The 17,263-nt window shown below is 46.6% G+C and overlaps 2 protein-coding genes across 3 annotated transcripts; both read left to right on the top strand.

The window, feature by feature from the left end:
• The first annotated feature begins 2,629 nt into the window (after nt 1-2,629).
• On the top strand, nt 2,630-4,404 carry LOC136542822 (probable serine/threonine-protein kinase PBL18). Of its 2 annotated transcripts, XM_066535438.1 has the most exons (3): nt 2,630-2,725; nt 2,893-3,018; nt 3,110-4,404. In XM_066535438.1, the coding sequence occupies exons 2-3, from the start codon at nt 2,958-2,960 to the stop codon at nt 4,279-4,281; spliced, it is 1,233 nt and encodes a 410-aa protein (XP_066391535.1). In that variant the 5' UTR covers nt 2,630-2,725; nt 2,893-2,957; the 3' UTR covers nt 4,282-4,404. The 2 variants fall into 2 exon arrangements, with proteins under 2 accessions (XP_066391535.1, XP_066391534.1); XM_066535437.1 differs by lacking the exon at nt 2,630-2,725 and having other exon boundaries at nt 2,875-3,018.
• Nucleotides 4,405-8,764: 4,360 nt separating this feature from the next.
• LOC136542821 (protection of telomeres protein 1b-like) lies at nt 8,765-12,911 on the top strand. The gene is given in 10 exon segments (XM_066535436.1): nt 8,765-8,990; nt 9,501-9,634; nt 9,814-10,038; nt 10,138-10,173; nt 10,259-10,344; nt 10,627-10,902; nt 10,983-11,053; nt 11,477-11,535; nt 11,787-11,942; nt 12,356-12,911. Coding segments are annotated over 10 exon segments (1,446 nt in total). The 3' UTR covers nt 12,533-12,911.
• Nucleotides 12,912-17,263: the final 4,352 nt, after the last annotated feature.

The raw sequence follows: 17,263 nt of genomic DNA, 5'->3' as shown, positions 1-17,263 counted from the left end.
TGGGCAGCCTGGCCTAGGTCAACATCGCCTCCGAACCGGCACACCAGATCAACCGCTCCCTCCGGGCCTCGGCACTCTGCACCAGGGTCTCGGCCATCTCGGGATTCGCGTCTGCCGAGACCCCCCACCGTGATTCGGCTCCGACTGAGCCTCGGCCTCGCGCACAATCAATCCACAGCGACCCGCGCGCTGACCGCCGCACCCGCTCCGAGGCAGCCTCGGAGCTCCCATGACGTACTGGGTCGGATGTGACCAGCACGTCGCCCCAGCGCTCCAAGGACGGACCACTCCGACGACAACGCCGCCACAGGAACGGGCTACAGGGCTCGGACACGCCGCCTCTGTTCACACGACACCATATAGTTAGCACATGTATTGTCCTTGTCCTCCCTTGATACTATAAAAGGAGAGGGCTTGGGCCATTTTGGGGGAGACGAAAAACAACACCCTGTAACACGCATATTCACCCGCTGTCTGAGAACAACGTCTCAAGCAGCCCTCATTACTCCGTGCCGAGACCTGGGATTAGCTCCCTCTCTCACCCAGCTTGTAACCCCCTACTACAAGCACCTCGGTGCAAGGAATACAAGATCAATCTCTCCGACTGGATGTAGGGCACCGATCGTCTGAACCAGTATAAGCCTTGTGTCTCTTTGCATCACCATCCAAGATTGGGAACACACAGTACAAATTTACTAGTTGGTTGAAGATCCCTCGGTCTGAAACACCGACACTTTTGCATCCTAGCCTAACTCCACGCCCGGCCACTTTCCCTAGTCCAATGGATCCAGGTGATCCATGTGGGCTATTACATGGTAGATTAGCTAGGGCATTAAAAGACGCAATGGAAAAAAAAACAAAGTTAGAGGTGACCATGCCTCGTTCCTCCAACCCATCCCTGTGTTCACCACTGAATCCAGTTGGAAGGTCAAGAGTGTATAAGCGCACACAGTGGGCGAATGGGCCCGTGGTTCAGTGGTAGGGCTGTCCAGTGGGACGTTACCCACCAGAGTTGATCGTACCTTTTTCTAGAAATTTTCCAGAAATTTTAGATACACGCACGCGTGTTTCCTATGCACAGGAGGCGGCGTGCCTCCCAATCTCTTCTTCGCTTCTTTGCATGTGTAGTGATGCGCACACATGCGTGTGCGTGTGGTGTGAGTGTGTAGTGTGTGAGTTGTGTGCGTCTAAATTATACCCGATCAAAAAAAAGTGCATACAACGGGACTAAAGAATTAATTAATATAGCAAAAATTAGAAGAAACGAAACATAGAGGATGGAGGCTTCTTTCTCATCGTGTTAGATCGGCGCCAGGCCAATTTCTCTCTCTGTTCTTTTACGTGTCACATTAGCGCCAAACATTGTTATCTTTGATTACCCATTAAAAAAATATAGTTTCACTACATATGAATTATATATTATGAAAATATTTCTCGTAGTAAATATAAAAACATCTTATATCATAAACTTATTATTTAAAAAAAATGATGATCAAATACACAAATGTCCGACTTAAAACAAAACAAATACGACATGTAAAAAAACAAACAGAGGACCAAGTGTGCATAAGAATTGGCACCCATGGACCGACATGGATAAGGTGCTCCACAGTAATGTCTACCTTGCTTGTTTGGAATTGATAAAAAAACTGGTTGCAAATTCCAATCTAGCCTATGATCTTGTTTAGAATTCTTAGCCCTTGACTTTTACTTGGTCGACCAATGCACGTGTGAGCCGCACGAGAGCCATAATATAATCTCCAACTCCAAATATCAATTGTTTGACGGACCTCACCTCATGATATGAACGCTCTCAACGGAGTTAGTGTCTACGTAATATTTAGATGAATGCGGATTCGTAAGCATCAGTCAGATGTTCTCCGCGCTGTGCATTACTGAACAGCTAGCGGTGTTGCAACATCTTATATTCACCACATGCGCTGAATTTGGCAAATTTGTTGTCTTCCATGCTCTAAATTACTCGTGATAGAAAGGACACAGTCGCCGTAAGTTTCTCATCCATCAGTTTCCATGCTACTCCAATCTGACCACGCACACTCTGGCGGCTCACTGTATGCCTTTTTTATTCCTTTTTTATTTATGTCCTTTCTAGTACTAGCTCATTGCGCTCAAAAAATACTAGGATCTTGTTTAGATCGGGGTTAGGAATCAGTATTTGGCACTGTAGCACTTTCATTTGTATTTGATAATTATTGTCCAATCATGGCCTAACTAGGCTCAAAAAATTCGTCTCGTAATTTACAATCAAACTGTATAATTAGTTATTTTTTTATCTACATTTAATACTCCATACATGTGTTCAAAGATTTAATGTGATGAAGATAGAGTGAAAAAACTTGCAATCTAAACCAGGCCTAGCTGAAGACCGAATCAGACGTGTTGTGTTTGTCCTTTCAAAGGTGTTTCCATCAGAGAAACGACCCCTCCCTCCCTAGTCCCTAGTTTGCTACTGCGAAAGTTGAAGCTAGCTGTCAAAAGCTTCCTTTCCATGGGCTTGTTTATGGTGGTTAATTGATGAGATAACGAAGAAATATCTGGTGTGTCGTTTAACTTCTGACTTCTGGCTCTGGGAGAAGTGTCTTGGAAGCTGTAAGCAAGCAAGTAGTGGCAGGGAATTAGCCTTTGTGTGCTTGCTTTGCTTGACTGACAAGCCGGATGGGAGGCCTCCATCAGTCCATCTCCATGCAATGCAGATGCAAATCAGGTCAGTCAACGGACCCACCGTCAGCATCTCCCTCCCTCCCTCCCTTGACTGGACTTTCATGCACCTCGCCTGCCTGGTGCCTGCCTTTCACATCCTATACAACTTTAAGTGCTCCATTTGGAGTTCATTACATCAGCTGCTTCTGGTCGTTTCGTTGATCTATTTAGAGGAGCACTGACAAGTACAGAAAGGAGGAAATTGTAGCAGCTAGTGGTATCATCATCAGGATATAATGGGGAACTGCTGCACAGGCTCTGCAAAGTGCGCCAATGCTTCCACTCCATTTGAATCAAGTAAGACGCAAACAATTTCTTCGCTTTCCTTTCTCTAATTAATTCAATTCTCCATCCTCTGAATCGATCGATCGATTTCATTTTCATTCAGAGGTCACAAGCAGGAGCACCGCGTCCAATAACAGTAACTCGACGACGACCGCAAATAAGCTAGCGTCGCGCCGCTGCATCGGCAGCTCGTCGGCCTTGTCCGGGCAGCTAGCGGGCTCCGACGTGCAGGTGCAGGCGGCGAGCGCCGGGACCGGGGCCGGGGCCGGGCTCAAGTCGTTCAGCATGAGCGAGCTCCGCGCGGCGACCAAGAACTTCGGGTCCACGTCGTACCTGGGCGAGGGCGGGTTCGGGTGCGTGTACAAGGGGTGGATCGACGAGGCGACGCTGGCGCCGACGAGACCCGGCGTCGGCCGGATGGTGGCCATCAAGAAGCTCAAGGAGGAGAGCTTCCAGGGCCACCGGGAGTGGCTGGCCGAGGTCACCTACCTGGGCCAGCTCCACCACGCCAACCTCGTCACCCTCGTCGGCTACTGCTCCGACTCCGGCGCCAACAAGCTGCTGGTGTACGAGTACATGCTCCGTGGCAGCCTGGAGAACCACCTCTTCCGCCGCGCCACGCAGCCGCTGTCGTGGCCCATGCGCGTCTCCATCGCCATCGACGTCGCGCGCGGCCTGGCGTTCCTGCACTCCCGCGACGACAGCCCCGTCATCTTCCGCGACCTCAAGTCCTCCAACGTCCTCCTCGACTCCGACTACCGGGCCAAGCTGTCGGACTTCGGGCTGGCCAGGAACGGGCCGACGGGGGACAAGAGCCACGTCTCCACGCGCGTCGTGGGGACCCGGGGCTACGCCGCGCCGGAGTACATCGTCACGGGCCACCTGTCGACCAAGAGCGACGTGTACAGCTTCGGCGTCGTGCTGCTGGAGCTCATGACGGGGCGGCGCGCCGTGGACGACGCCCGTGGCGGGTCGGCGGCGACGCTGGTGGACTGGGCGTACCCGCAGCTCGGGGATCGCCGGAAGGTGATCCGGATCATGGACACCAGGCTAGGCGGGCAGTACCCCAAGAAGCAGGCGCAGGAGGTGGCCGCGCTCGCGCTGCGCTGCCTCCAGAACGACCCCAAGAACCGCCCCGCCATGGCCGACGCCGTCCTGCCAGAGCTCGAGCAGCTGCAGCAGCACAACAGCCACAAGTCCTCCTCCTACACCTCGTCGACGCCAGCGCCGGTGCACGGACAACCAGGACGCCGCCACTCCAAGTCCAAGAGCTAGCTGAGCTAGATTTTGTTGCACTTTATGCTGCCTTTGTTTCATGTATTCAATGTAGATGATACAGATTGTATGTAGCTAAGGATCATAGATAGAGGTTTGTTTTCTCTTTTCTGTGCAGATTGAGATTGCTGTATTGCGTTCAAAAAGAATGAGATTGCTGTGAATTGATCATCTGTTGTTTTCCGTACACACAGGTAGCACTGTCAGCAGCGACGACCTTTTGCTATACGACCATTCACATTGTAGCAGCGACCATCGATTTCTATACGACTGTCATGATTTAGAGGTCGGCCCCTGATTGGTTGGGAGACAAAAACAATGTACCGATGAAGACTAATAAATTACTGTTCTTAATCGCATTGTATGCAGCCTAAACAGGAGGGCAGAAGACACTATGGATACACGTGGGTGAATTAGGAGGGTTTAACTGGTCTGTCTGATGACTCGATTGGATAGAACTGACCGAAATAAACAATGCACAGCAGCTTTTGTTCAGTCAGCGATCCAGCACCCGGACGTGCACGCAAACTCTTCTATTTTTCCTATTCCTTGTTGACGAGACTACTTTACCTGAACATGATTTTATATATTTTTGTTGTTGTTGCATCAAAGCATGTAATTAAAAATGATTGGAATTGGAAGGAGAAACGAGATTTAAATTTTCATTGCATCAGGACTGACTTTCTTTTCCTTTTCCTTTTAGAAAAAAAGAACCGCGTTTATACTATACACGTTTTAGCTATGACCAGTTGATCAATTTGTTGCGGTAATGAACAACACTGGCTGCTTTACTAAATTATCTGTTTGGGTGATGTAGTTTTCGAGAACTATATAACTGTAGTGTTATAAATTAAAAATAATTTAGAAAAAACAGTTCTGAGGACAGTTGTTAGAACTTAAAAAAGATTGCACTTTTGACAAAATTATGGTTTTAGAAACTATAAAAATTATTGAATCAGAGATCTGGCAGATTTTAATAAAAATCAAAGTATTTCTCTAATACTCAAATAATATTTTGCATCTAATCTAAACAGGAGCATCTCCAGAAGTTTTATAAAAAAATCCGTATTTTGATTTTTTAGAATAAAAAGGTACCCCCAACAGTTCAGTAAAAAGGCTCCTTAATTAAAAATAAAAAGTTGTCAAACACTTTAACTCGTAAGTAGACGTATGAGTAAATTAATAAAATAAATGGTTCTAGATGGGAAAGTAGCAAGAGATAAAGAAATTAAAAGAGTGTAGTTAGTTAGAAATAGTTTTGGGTTCCTAACAAAAATCTTATAGAACATTATTATAGCAGACTGTTGAACAAGAACGTAACTTAAAGTTGTTATTTTTCTGTTAATTTGCTAGATCTGTTAGTTTAGTAGGTAAACTATATCAAACCTTTGGAGGTGTGACCAGGAGACCGGTGGCGCCCATCTTGCCGGGAGGCCGATCTAGCAGGGAGGAGTGACGGGGGATCGAGCCCCCGTACTCCCAGCCTTCGTCCTTCCACCAATCATGTGTCGTCTGCCCATATAGCCACTCTATCACCCACTTTCACTCCTCGCTCCCGAGACCGTCCATGCCACACAACTGGCGCCATCCGCCAAAGACTCGGACACACACCCTAGATCGGGTTACTTGGGTTATTGTCATCGCTCCGAGCTATAGCCCTATCTCCACCACCCTTGAGTTCGCTGATGAGGCCTCCCCATGTTACCCTGCGCAACCACACCGATGCTCCGCCCACGGCTACCCAAAGACAAAAGACGTCATGTCAATTGGGGTAGAGTCCATTCTCTCGTCCATTCTCTCATTTTTGCTGGAACATACTCGCTTTGAATCTTCATCGAATATTCCAACTAATGGTATCGACCCGTTCTACATCCATGGCCAAGCACTGGGTGGATGGAGGGTCTCCCTATCCTATCCTTGTTTGTCCTTAGAATTAAATAGTCACCCATCCTGTTCATGCGAGGGGTTGTTTGGTTGGCCTCTAGGCAACCTTGTTTATTAGGAGCTACAACCCAGACATCTGTTTGTTTAGAGGCCTCCCAGATAACTTTTAGTCCATGCAACAATTTTAACTTCAGACCTCTAAAATCAAGGGGTGGTTTGGTTGAAGCCCTATTGCGAGACAACTTGGCCAGACATCTATCCCAACTTGAAGCCTCCAAAATTCAACGCATGCTCCAACCAAACACGTCCTAAGGGGCTATTTGGTCTCTGATCTAGGAACCTTGCCTAGGCCAAACATGGCTCCAAGATGTTCGATTTCGAGCGACTGTGGGATGAATGCACCTGTCTGGGCGAGAGACCCCATGTTAGGACGTCATCCAAACATGCTTTTGACTGCGTGGGATTTATGCCTAGGTCAGCCAGACAGCTCTGTCCTACCCGAGCTTAAATCAAACATGCTAATTTCAACTAGCTAGGACCATGAGGGCAAGTATTGACGCTGCCTTCATACACTGCCAAGCAATTTAAGACGACCTAATTGACATACGTAGAATGATTGTCTTTTAAGTTGTTCCACAGTGACTCATAATTTCTTAATTTATACATAGAATAAAAATAAAATTATGAATTGCATGACAACAACTAATATAATGGTACAACAGTTGTTTCACGTTGTTTTAAATTTTAGCTCATGAGACTGTTGTTTCGCGAAACCACGACCTTTTTGTTCTCCCCTCCCTCTTTCCTCCATATCAAATTCTACGTGACAGCCTTTGCTCCCTGTTCTGTTTGGATCCTCAGGATTTTAAGAATCCGGATCGAAAAAATCCCACGTCCTAGATTCTCATCCAAACGATATATATTTTAGGGTTAATTAGATATATGTCTTAACAATTCGGTTGTTTTTAAAGCACGCTATTACTATTTACGAAACTGTGCCAGTGCCATTATAGTTCTTGTGAAAGCTAAAACATGCCATTTTATACGTTTGCGACGTATTTGGGCCCACGTGCAGGCGTATGGACAATTTTGTATTTTCTTATGAACCAAAATACCCCTCCCACTCTATTGAATAGTAAAACGAAAAGGACAAACTAGAAGGGGATTTTCGCAAAATGGCTTTCTTCTTCCTTGGATCGGCCATGGCTGTCGTGAGGCTTCCTGTGCAGGGGCTAGCTAGGGCTGCTTCGACGAGCCGAGCAGCCAGTCGCGGTGGCACGGTGGGCACCCAAGGCAGCCACGGCAAAGGGTCGGTGCTCGCATGGGGCGACGGTGCGCTGCCGGCAGGCGATGTGGCGGCGGCGGCTCTACAGCGTGTAGGCGGAGGCGTCTGGCGACGTGCGGTGGGGCCGCGAGGTGAGGTGCAGGCGGCGGTGTGGCCACGTGTGGCGCTAGGGTAGGGCAGCACGTGGGTGGCGTAGAACCGAGCCGCGGCGGCGGCATCGGGCCTCGCGCGGGCTGCCTAGGAAAGCGGTGGCGACGGCACAACAGCCCCCGCACAACTGGCCAGCTGCTCGACGAAGGCCTGTGCGCGTAAGACTGTCTCCAACAACCGCGACCCAAAATACAAGATCCATTCGTCCTTTGGGTAGCGCTACATGCAAGGTGTTCAATAACTATTTTTTGTCTTATCTAATAACAAGACTAAAAGACAACTCTTTTTGTAAATGGGTCTCTATGAGAGAGGATACTCAGATTTAGGTTATGCCTCTTCTAGCATCCAAAATAAGTCTTTCATATAGGTACCCTGTTGGAGGTTATATGTATTATGTTGGAGACCTATTTTGGGTTTGAGTTCCGCAATGGGTCTCCTGTTGGAGACAGCCTAAGGGGGCATGCCTGTAAGTGAGATAGAGTGAGAGAGGGTATTTTGGTCTATACGAAATACAAAATTGTCCGTACACTTGCACATGGGCTCAAAGACGTTGTATACGTATATAATGCCATATTTCAGCTTTGACGAGAATTGTAATGTCAGTGGTTTAGTCTTTGAACAGTAATAGTGTGTTTCGGAAACGGTAAAATTATAATGGTACATATCCGATTAGCACTAAATTTTATAGGGATTCTCACATATTTTTTAGAATCTTGAAATCTAAAAAAAAAACTGTTGGGATTTTTTATATGGATGCACAAAACCACTTGCAATCCAAACGTCACCTAAGAGTGCGTTTAGTTCGCGAAATTTTTTGGCTTTGGCTACTGTAGCATTTTCGTTTGTATTTGGTAATTAGTGTCTAATTATGGACTAATTAGGTTCGAAAGTTTCGTCTCGCGATTTCTCACCCAACTGTGCAATTAGTTTTTTTTCGTCTATATTTAGTACTCCATGCATGTGCCGCAAGATTCGAAGTGACATTTTAGGGTGAAAATTTTTGGGAACTAAACAGGGCCTAACTCAAAACCACTTGCAAACAAATAAAACTGTTGGGATTCCTTTTATCCGCAATATACGCCTTAGGATCCAAACGGCAGGTCGATTTGAACTGCCTAGGGCCAGGGTTGTTTGCCGCACGCTACAGTCACTCGCACGCAGTCTATGGAGGAGGCATCAGCGAGGGAGCGGAAGAGGCCGCGCGAGGGCGATGCGAGCGAGGGCGACGCGAGGATGCGCGAGGTATGGAAGAGGCTGCTCGAGGCGGCGGCCTGGGAGCCTCAGTACACGTACCTGCCTATCGCCGACACCCTCATGGTTCCCGGCGTCCGGGTCTGCCTCTTCGCTGTCGTCGCTGAGATCGGCGCCGCCGTCCACAGCCGTGGCACGGGTGAGCCTCACTCTCAACCCCTCCCCTCCTCTCATTCCGCGCCGCGCACCCGCCGTCGGCCTCATCTTAGGGTTTAGTCCGGATTTTAGCAGGATTAGAGTTGGCGGTTTGTGCGTAAGCTGTTGCAGGCTGTATGCTTCCTTCTTCAGTTATTCTTCAGTCTGATTCACCTGGTTTGTTATCGGTTGCAAATGCTGCGGAGGCAGGGAAATTTGTGGGGTTCCGTTGTGATTTTTGCTGTGAGGTTAGATAAGTATATATATTTGGAAAGATTTGTTGAATAGTGTTGATTAGGATTAGTTCTCTGCTCAAATGTTGCTTGCTTATTGTGGGGGACACATGCTTTAGCTTGTCCGCTTGTCCTTGGATCGCCTCTTTCACAACTTTTTGCATGAAGCATTATACGTTGAGACTTGAGAGGGACCTTCTGTTGCCGTGTTCATTGCTAAGTCTCGCTTTTGATCCTCAAATCAATGCTAGAACCCTTGATCATGGCTATAGTTTTTGCAGATTTCACTGTTACGTTGAGGATTGTGGATGAATCACGCAAGGCTGGAATATCTGCAATATTTTTTGCTGACAACACTGCCCTATTGCCCTGTGTCAAGTCAAGTGGAGATGTGATCAGTCTCCACGACGTCGTGGTACAGCATAAAACTCTATTTAATTATGCCATTTGTCACTGGGTATTTCTCGGAGTTATAAAATTTCCACATGCCTTTTTATATGTGTTGTTATTTAAGCCTATTTTCTTTTCTCATCATTTTTGAAATTTTAGTGACACATTCTGCAGCACCTAGTTCATGCCTACTTTGATCTGCAGATACAGCATCATGGGGAGTTCTGTGTTACATTTAACAAAAAGTTTTCTTCATTTGCGCTGTTTGAAAGCAAAGTATCTGCTGAGTGCAGCCCATATCAGACTTCTATGAAATATCATGGCAGGAAACATGACAAAGAACTGTTAACCCAGATGAGAACGTGGCTACCCAATAATCCTCTAGGTGACTCCTAATCGATAATTATATGTAGGATCAAATAGTATAGTGTAGCCATTCTATTTATGAACTCTTCTTACCCAAAGGAGTTACGTATTTTATAAATTATGAGTGCAACAGAACTTGCATTATCTCGTTTTAGCCCTTAGTTAAGGTCGGTCTCTGCTTTTGATGTAGTATGCAAGGTTAGTTCTTTATTCAATCATATTGAAACTCAAGACTTATTTTGGTACAGGGAGTGCTCCAAAAATTCTCTCTGCCTTCTTGTAGGTTTTGCATGTCCGTGAAAATACCGGCAAATGGATATTTTATGTTTGGGATGGAACTGATACCCTTGCAGCTGAGTTTCAGGCAATGTAGGTTTGTCTATGTTTATTTATTGTTTCTAATTTTTCAGCAATAACATAGAAAAAATCTATGCAATAAGGATGGTGCTCTAGTGTTTTTGAAATATTGTTGCAGCTTTTAATCTTTATTTGGTTGTTCTTATATGGTGCACTGAACTTAAGCATAGTCAATGAAAAGAAAATTAGTTTTATCTTCGAAAAACATTTGCTGACGTCAGTCACGTCATTATTTTCACTTAATTGACCTGTTTTTTTTGTGTGCCTCTCTGCTATTGATTGGTGAACGTATAGTTCGGATGCTGAGGCAGTTGAATCACCCCTTCTACTTGAAGGACTACCTCTACCCAGGGAGGTTTTATGCACAATGCCATGTGTCGGAACTGTTCTGAGGATTTTTTCAGACAGGTCTGTCAATAAAGTATTACACATGCAAAAGGGTATTTATTGGGCCAGGTTCTGCGACATTACTTGCAAGCAAGAGTTTGGCATTTGGAAAGGCGTTTTCTTGTACTCTAGTAGAGTTCACCTTTTATCTCATGAAGATGGTAGCGTTGTTGATCGTCTGAAGTAATCTTCTTTTCTGATGAATTTTACTGTTCTTTGGACATCGTATAAGTAAACTTTACCAATTACATGAACACCTCCAGGATGTATGACAGCCGCAACGCCAACAAAGTTCACCGCCAGCCGATGGCAAGCTTCCCCTCTAATGTTGCTGGTATAGGGCCTAGTAGTATGATAGTTTGCATTGCTCCTCTGAATCACTGATGAACATATTCTATTTCATCGTTCAGGTCATGAATTTAGCTTCGGATTCAACATTTAACTGATTAATTAAAATAGCAATATTTAAGTCTGTTCATTAGGCCTTATCTTCATTGTTACTTGAATAAGTGTACACTATAGCATTCATCCGTTCTATTTGCATATGAAAGTGGTTGTGCATAAAAACAAACCTCAATATTTTTCTCGTGTGGTATGTGTGTATAGTGATCTAAATGAAGCACATGATGATCTTGTCAAAGTGCTTGTTTACATGTGTTGTATTGATGAACCGCTGCATATAGTTGTAATGCATTTTGGCTGCCATCTGTTGCCCACAAAGGCTTGCCTCATGACAATTTGTTATCAATTCTGTCAGATGTAGAATATGAGAAAGCAGGTTACTCAACGTTAATGGAGTCTTTAACTCATCATGAGGTATTACTTCTTTCCCATTTTTCTCCAGTTATTTATTAGTTTTATTTCTATTTTTGATTTGGTCTAATATTATCCAGCACCCCTGAGAACATGCGAGCATGTTTACTTTCAGTTGTATCCCAGTGATTTATCTCTCCCTTTTCATGAGAAAACTATATATTTTGCTTCCTTAGTAACACAGAACCATGAGTGTTCTGAACTCTGACTCTAAAGCTAACCAGCTTCAATATCTCCTTTTTCTTTTGTGGTAGGTGACGCACAAATTGAAAACCTTGGTCCGTGTTGTGGCAGCATATCCCTGTCGAGCTAGTGAACTCCGTTTGCTTTCGACTCGTAAATATTGTATTCGGTTGACTCTTGAGGATCCTACAGCGAGAATTCATGCGTATGTCCATAAGGATAATGTGGTAATATGTTACTAAATAACCCTTATGCTTGATTTCCTTGCCTAGACCATCCCAGGTGTCCACATTCATCACTAGTGAAAAAAAAATCAGTGTTGGTGGTAACATAGTTATGGATGCTTAAAAGTCTTGCTGAATTAGATGACCATGTCTTCATCTAAATCCTTGGCAGGTCAAATTCTTCAGTGGTTTTATGACAGAAGAAGTGGTCATAAAAAAGATGAACAAGCTACTGGGCGTCCCAGAACCAGAGGACAGCGAGGAAGTTGCCCCCTTGACCAGGAATCCACCTTGGATATGGTGTTGCTTGATATCATCACTAGTGAAAAAAAATCAGTGTTGGTGGTAACATAGTTATGGATGCTTAAAAGTCTTGCTGAATTAGGTGATCATGTCTTCATCTAAATCCTTGGCAGGTCAAATTCTTCGGTGGTTTTATGACAGAAGAAGTGGTCATAAAAAAGATGAACAAGCTACTGGGCGTCCCAGAACCAGAGGACAGCGAGGAAGTTGCCCCCTTGACCAGGAATCCACCTTGGATATGGTGTTGCTTGATATCATCACTAGTGAAAAAAAATCAGTGTTGGTGGTAACATAGTTATGGATGCTTAAAAGTCTTGCTGAATTAGGTGATCATGTCTTCATCTAAATCCTTGGCAGGTCAAATTCTTCGGTGGTTTTATGACAGAAGAAGTGGTCATAAAAAAAATGAACAAGCTACTGGTCGTCCCAGAACCAGAGGACAGCGAGGAAGTTGCCCCCTTGACCAGGAATCCACCTTGGATATGGTGTTGCTGGATATGTTTTTCTCTCACAACAAATCAGCGAACAGTACTTTCAGTCATGACTTTTCAGCGAAACGAACAGGACTATATGCTTTTGTACAGTTAGTGAATTATTCTATCCAGAACACTGGTGGCACTGTGGCATTCTGTACAAGTCTGTATGTGCCAATTGTAAACCTGCACTCTAGATTATCTTAATCTCAAGAACCCCTTATTTTATTGTTCGGCGCCTTACAGTTCTCTGGATATATTTCTTGTGAATTTTCTGCGCTTTGATATTGCTATGCAGCTGTTTTCAGTTTCAGAAGAAGCTTGCGATGGACTTCTCAGGTCGTAGTATCTCGATTGTCGCGATTGTCACGCCCCCTCGGCCTGTGTCATTCGTTTTTAGCATAAGAGATGTGTACTTATGATTTCTAAAAAAAAAGAGATGAGTACTTGTGTTTCAGGAAAAGAGACCTGATGTTGGAAAAAAAGTCTACATAACCTTCCAAACTATTTAGGGTAGACTACTTCACCCCCAAACTATAAAATCGGATTTTCTAACCCTTAACTTTTCAAAACCGGTCAAATACCCCCAAGCGGTTTAATGGGGGTTTTGCTACAGCGACGGTGGTTGTCTTTTTCTTTTTAATTTATTTCTAGCTTTAGACCTATGCTATTCTACTGTAGCAATGTGGTTGAGATGGTAGTAACGGCGGTTTTGGACGGTGGTTTTGCTACAGTGAAGGTGATTTTCTAGCTTTAGATCTATATTTTTCTGTAATTAATTGGAATAATTCATAGCTGCAGCTTCTATGGTCCAATTGTGGTGAAATTTTTATGGTGGACTAATTATTGTATGCTTGAACTATAGTAAAAATTTCATACTCATTGAATCATGTATAACTTAGTTAAAGATTTATTTAGGTTTATGCTTGCTAAATCTATGCTTTATCTATAACTAATTATACATGATCCAATGAGTATGAAATTTTTACTATAATTCAAGCATACAATAATTAGCCCACTATAAAAATTTTACCACAATTGGACCATAGAAGCTACAACTATGAATTATTTCATTTAATTATAGAAAAGTATAGATCTAAAGCTACAACAAAAATTTTGTCCTAAAGAATACCATATTATATGTTCAATGTATAGATCTACTCATGTGGAGTCTAACAAAATTGGATTTTTCTATTTTATGATTTTTCTGTGATTTACTATGATTTTTCAAAGATTCATCGAAAATAAATAAAAAAAAAGATAAAACCACCGTCACGGTATCGAAACCACCGTACAAAACCGTTTGGGTTTTTTTTACCGGTTTTAGAAAATTTAGGGGGTAGAAAATCTGGTTTTATAGTTTTGTAGGTGAAGTAGTCCAGCATAAATGGTTCGGAGGTTATATAGACTTTTTCCCACCTGTTGGGCCAGGTGACCATCAACCATATGTGCAGTAGCCCGTGACCATCCAATTCTGTTCTTAAAATCTATCAAATTCTACAGGAAATATATGAACCCAATAAGTCTATCTGGCCCGGAGGAGGCCGGTGGCGTCGGTGCGGCCGCTGGGAGCTCCTAGCCGAGCAGGGGAGGAAGAGAGAGAGGAAGCCGTCCGCGGCTCTGTAAGACTGTCTCCAACAGCCCATACCCAAATACCGGACGCATTCGTTGTTATAGGTCACGCACAGGGAAAAGGTCCCGTACCCAAAACTTCACGTCTCCAACAACGGACGCAACGCTCCACCGCAGGCGGACCTCGCCGGCGGGATCCTCCCTCCCCGGCGAGCTCGGCCCTGGCGCGCTCCGCCCCTGCGAGCTCGGCCCCGGCGAGCTCCGTCCCGGCGCGCTCGGCCCCGGCGCGGGCGAGCTCGGCCCCGACGACGGTCGTCCCTGAGCTCCGCCCCGGCTCCGGTCGTCCCCGAGCTCGTGGTGGTGGGACCCGCCTGCGTGGAGGAGACACAAAGGGAACGAGAGAGGACGCAAGTTTGCGTACCGTGTTTCGTCGGACGCAAAATGGCTGCTGTGTTTGAGTAGTCCGTTGGAGGTTGATTTTTTCCCACAAAACCACCGTGCACTACGCAAAATGCGGATGGGTCACGGTTTGAGCACTCCGTTGGAGACAGTCTAAGTTGCCGCAGCCGCGCAAGGCCGGTTGGCGCCGCAACGCCGCACCGGCGTCGATGGTGTGGCAGAGGGCGCCACGTCACCGGTTAGCGCTTACCACGGTGGCAGGCCCGCCATGTCACCATACATGGCGCGTCAGCGTGGTTTGGCCGCGCATGGGCATTAGACGCGACCAAACAGGTTAGATTTAAAAAAAACCCGTATTATTCTTAAAAAGTGTATTACGAAAAGGTTAAAAAGAAAAAAAAAGAAAAAATTGGTTTCATAGCATCCAAAGATCACGACATTCGAAAAAATACCATCAAAAGACGCCCATCACGTAAAATACCACCGAAAAAACGAACTGTTACCTTCAAATAGCATTTTGTCACAGTAGCTGTTGCCGTGAATTCATCCGTCGAGACATCTTTCTTCCTCAACCCAGCTGCCTGGTTGGGCATGGACACGCTGATAGACAGCGACATGCCCTACGCCGCGTGGCTACCTCGCACGGCCCAGCCACGCCGGTTCGGCACGGCGGCGGACGCAGCTACCTCACGCTCTCACCTCCGTGGACACTGCCAGGAGACTAGTGCCCTGTGTGCGACTGTGCATACGTGCATGGATCATCTATCAATGAGCTCACGACGCATGCAAGAGCAATCGAGTTTGCGTGCATACATATAGGAATACTCGCGATGGCTGGGACCTGGGACGACGGCTGCCTGTGCCTAGTCCACTCACCTGTGCCTGTGCCTGGACGCCAAGTTCGGAGCCGCCGATCTACTCTAAGCTCTCACCACCACCGTTCCCCACCGTTGGAACCACCGTACCACTGCCGAGCCGTGTGCCCCACCATCTCCGCCAGCATGTTCTCACACCTGCGCATGATAGCAAACAACTCCGGGCCGAAGCCACGCCATGTCGCCAAAACTGCCGCTGTTCGCCGCCATGGTTAGCTCTCGGTCCGCCGTCGTTGTTCACATGGGTGTAGACTACCAGCACCTCGGCTAAGCATACCACCACGTCCATCCGGGCTTCTTCCGACCGCGGCTCACCTGAACTGGACAAATCCGCTTTGGGACGCTGGATCCTGCCGCCGCCAGGTGCGTTGTTCCTGCTGCTCGCCATGGCCGCCGCGTGGGGAACTCCCGCGGACAGCTCCAATCAGAGGCGCCTCCACCAAGCCAGCTACACTGCCACGTCCACCACCACCGCGTGCACCTCCTTCGGCCGAAACTCTGCCGGCAGCGCTGCTTCGTGGGCCGCCTCCATACGCCGGCCGTAGACGCTTGTGTTTTTCCACATGGTGAGCCGTCCCATCGCTCTTACTCAACCCCGCATAAGCCATGCCCAGAACAACCCCTCTAGCACCCCACGCACCTGACGTGTACCCGCGCCGAACTTCTAGTCGTCGGCTTCGCCATTGCTGCATGTCGCCGCCGTCTCCTGTGTTGCATGCCGCGCGGGCACAGGGCCATGCTCCTATGAGCCATATCAGGCCACACCACTGACATCGATAGGTGCGGCCGGCCACCGCAAAGGCCGTCGGCTGGCCAGTCACGGCCGCTATGCCCTCTCCCGGGCAAATTGGGCTGTGCCCGTACGCCGGCGTGTGGGGCGTGTGTGCTCTGTTTCTCTGAAATGGGGGAACAAATGTGCCTCAACGGATGAATTCACGGCAAAAGCGGCCACCGTGACAGAATACTATTTGAAGGTAACAGTCCATTCTTTCGGTGATATTTTACATAACGGATGTCTTTTGATGATATTTTTCGAACGTCATGATCTTTCGATGCTATGAAACCAAATTTGCAAAAAAAAAAAAAAATATCGCTCCAGGAGAAGTGAAGCACCCGGCACAGTAGCAGGCTAGCAGTTGCGGAATGAGCGGCACCAACCCGAGACGTGAAGCGAGTGACGCCGCGGCGGGCGCGGGGTCGGGGGCGGCCGCTGGCTGCCGCACGACAGCGACCTCCATGTGGGGACGGCGGAGCCCTGGATACCTCGTGGCCGACCCCCACTGGCGCCGTCTCCTCCTGACTCCACGACATTGGTGAGCCACCGCAACCCTAGTAGTGGGAAAAAAATCGCAGCTTTGCTTCACCGCGACATTGGTGTGGTGGTATAGTTTTTTTTTTGAACGTATATTTCTATTCGTGCGATTGATCGAGGAATTGAAAAATGATTGCACGTTGTTGCTTCTCCGCGATGTGGTGCGGTAGTGAACGGAGAAGTAAAGCTTGAAACAGAATGCTGACGACGTCCCTGTCCGTTCCTATCTTCCTTTCGCATCATCATCTTCTTCTTCTTGGCTAGCTTTGCTTCCACTCGTGCAACTCCTTTTTGTGCAAATTGTTAGTTCCGTAACGTAGTAGCGTGTGTGTACATATATATTTGATGCCTCTTTGTGTTTGAGCTGTGGCTTCGCTCATAGCTCACACA

The sequence above is a fragment of the Miscanthus floridulus genome, chromosome 3, assembly GCF_019320115.1.
Source record: "Miscanthus floridulus cultivar M001 chromosome 3, ASM1932011v1, whole genome shotgun sequence".
In the NCBI taxonomy this organism is placed as follows: Eukaryota; Viridiplantae; Streptophyta; class Magnoliopsida; order Poales; family Poaceae; genus Miscanthus; species Miscanthus floridulus.
The sequence above is the reverse complement of the archived record's forward strand: the minus strand, read 5'-3'. Positions and strand labels throughout refer to the sequence as shown.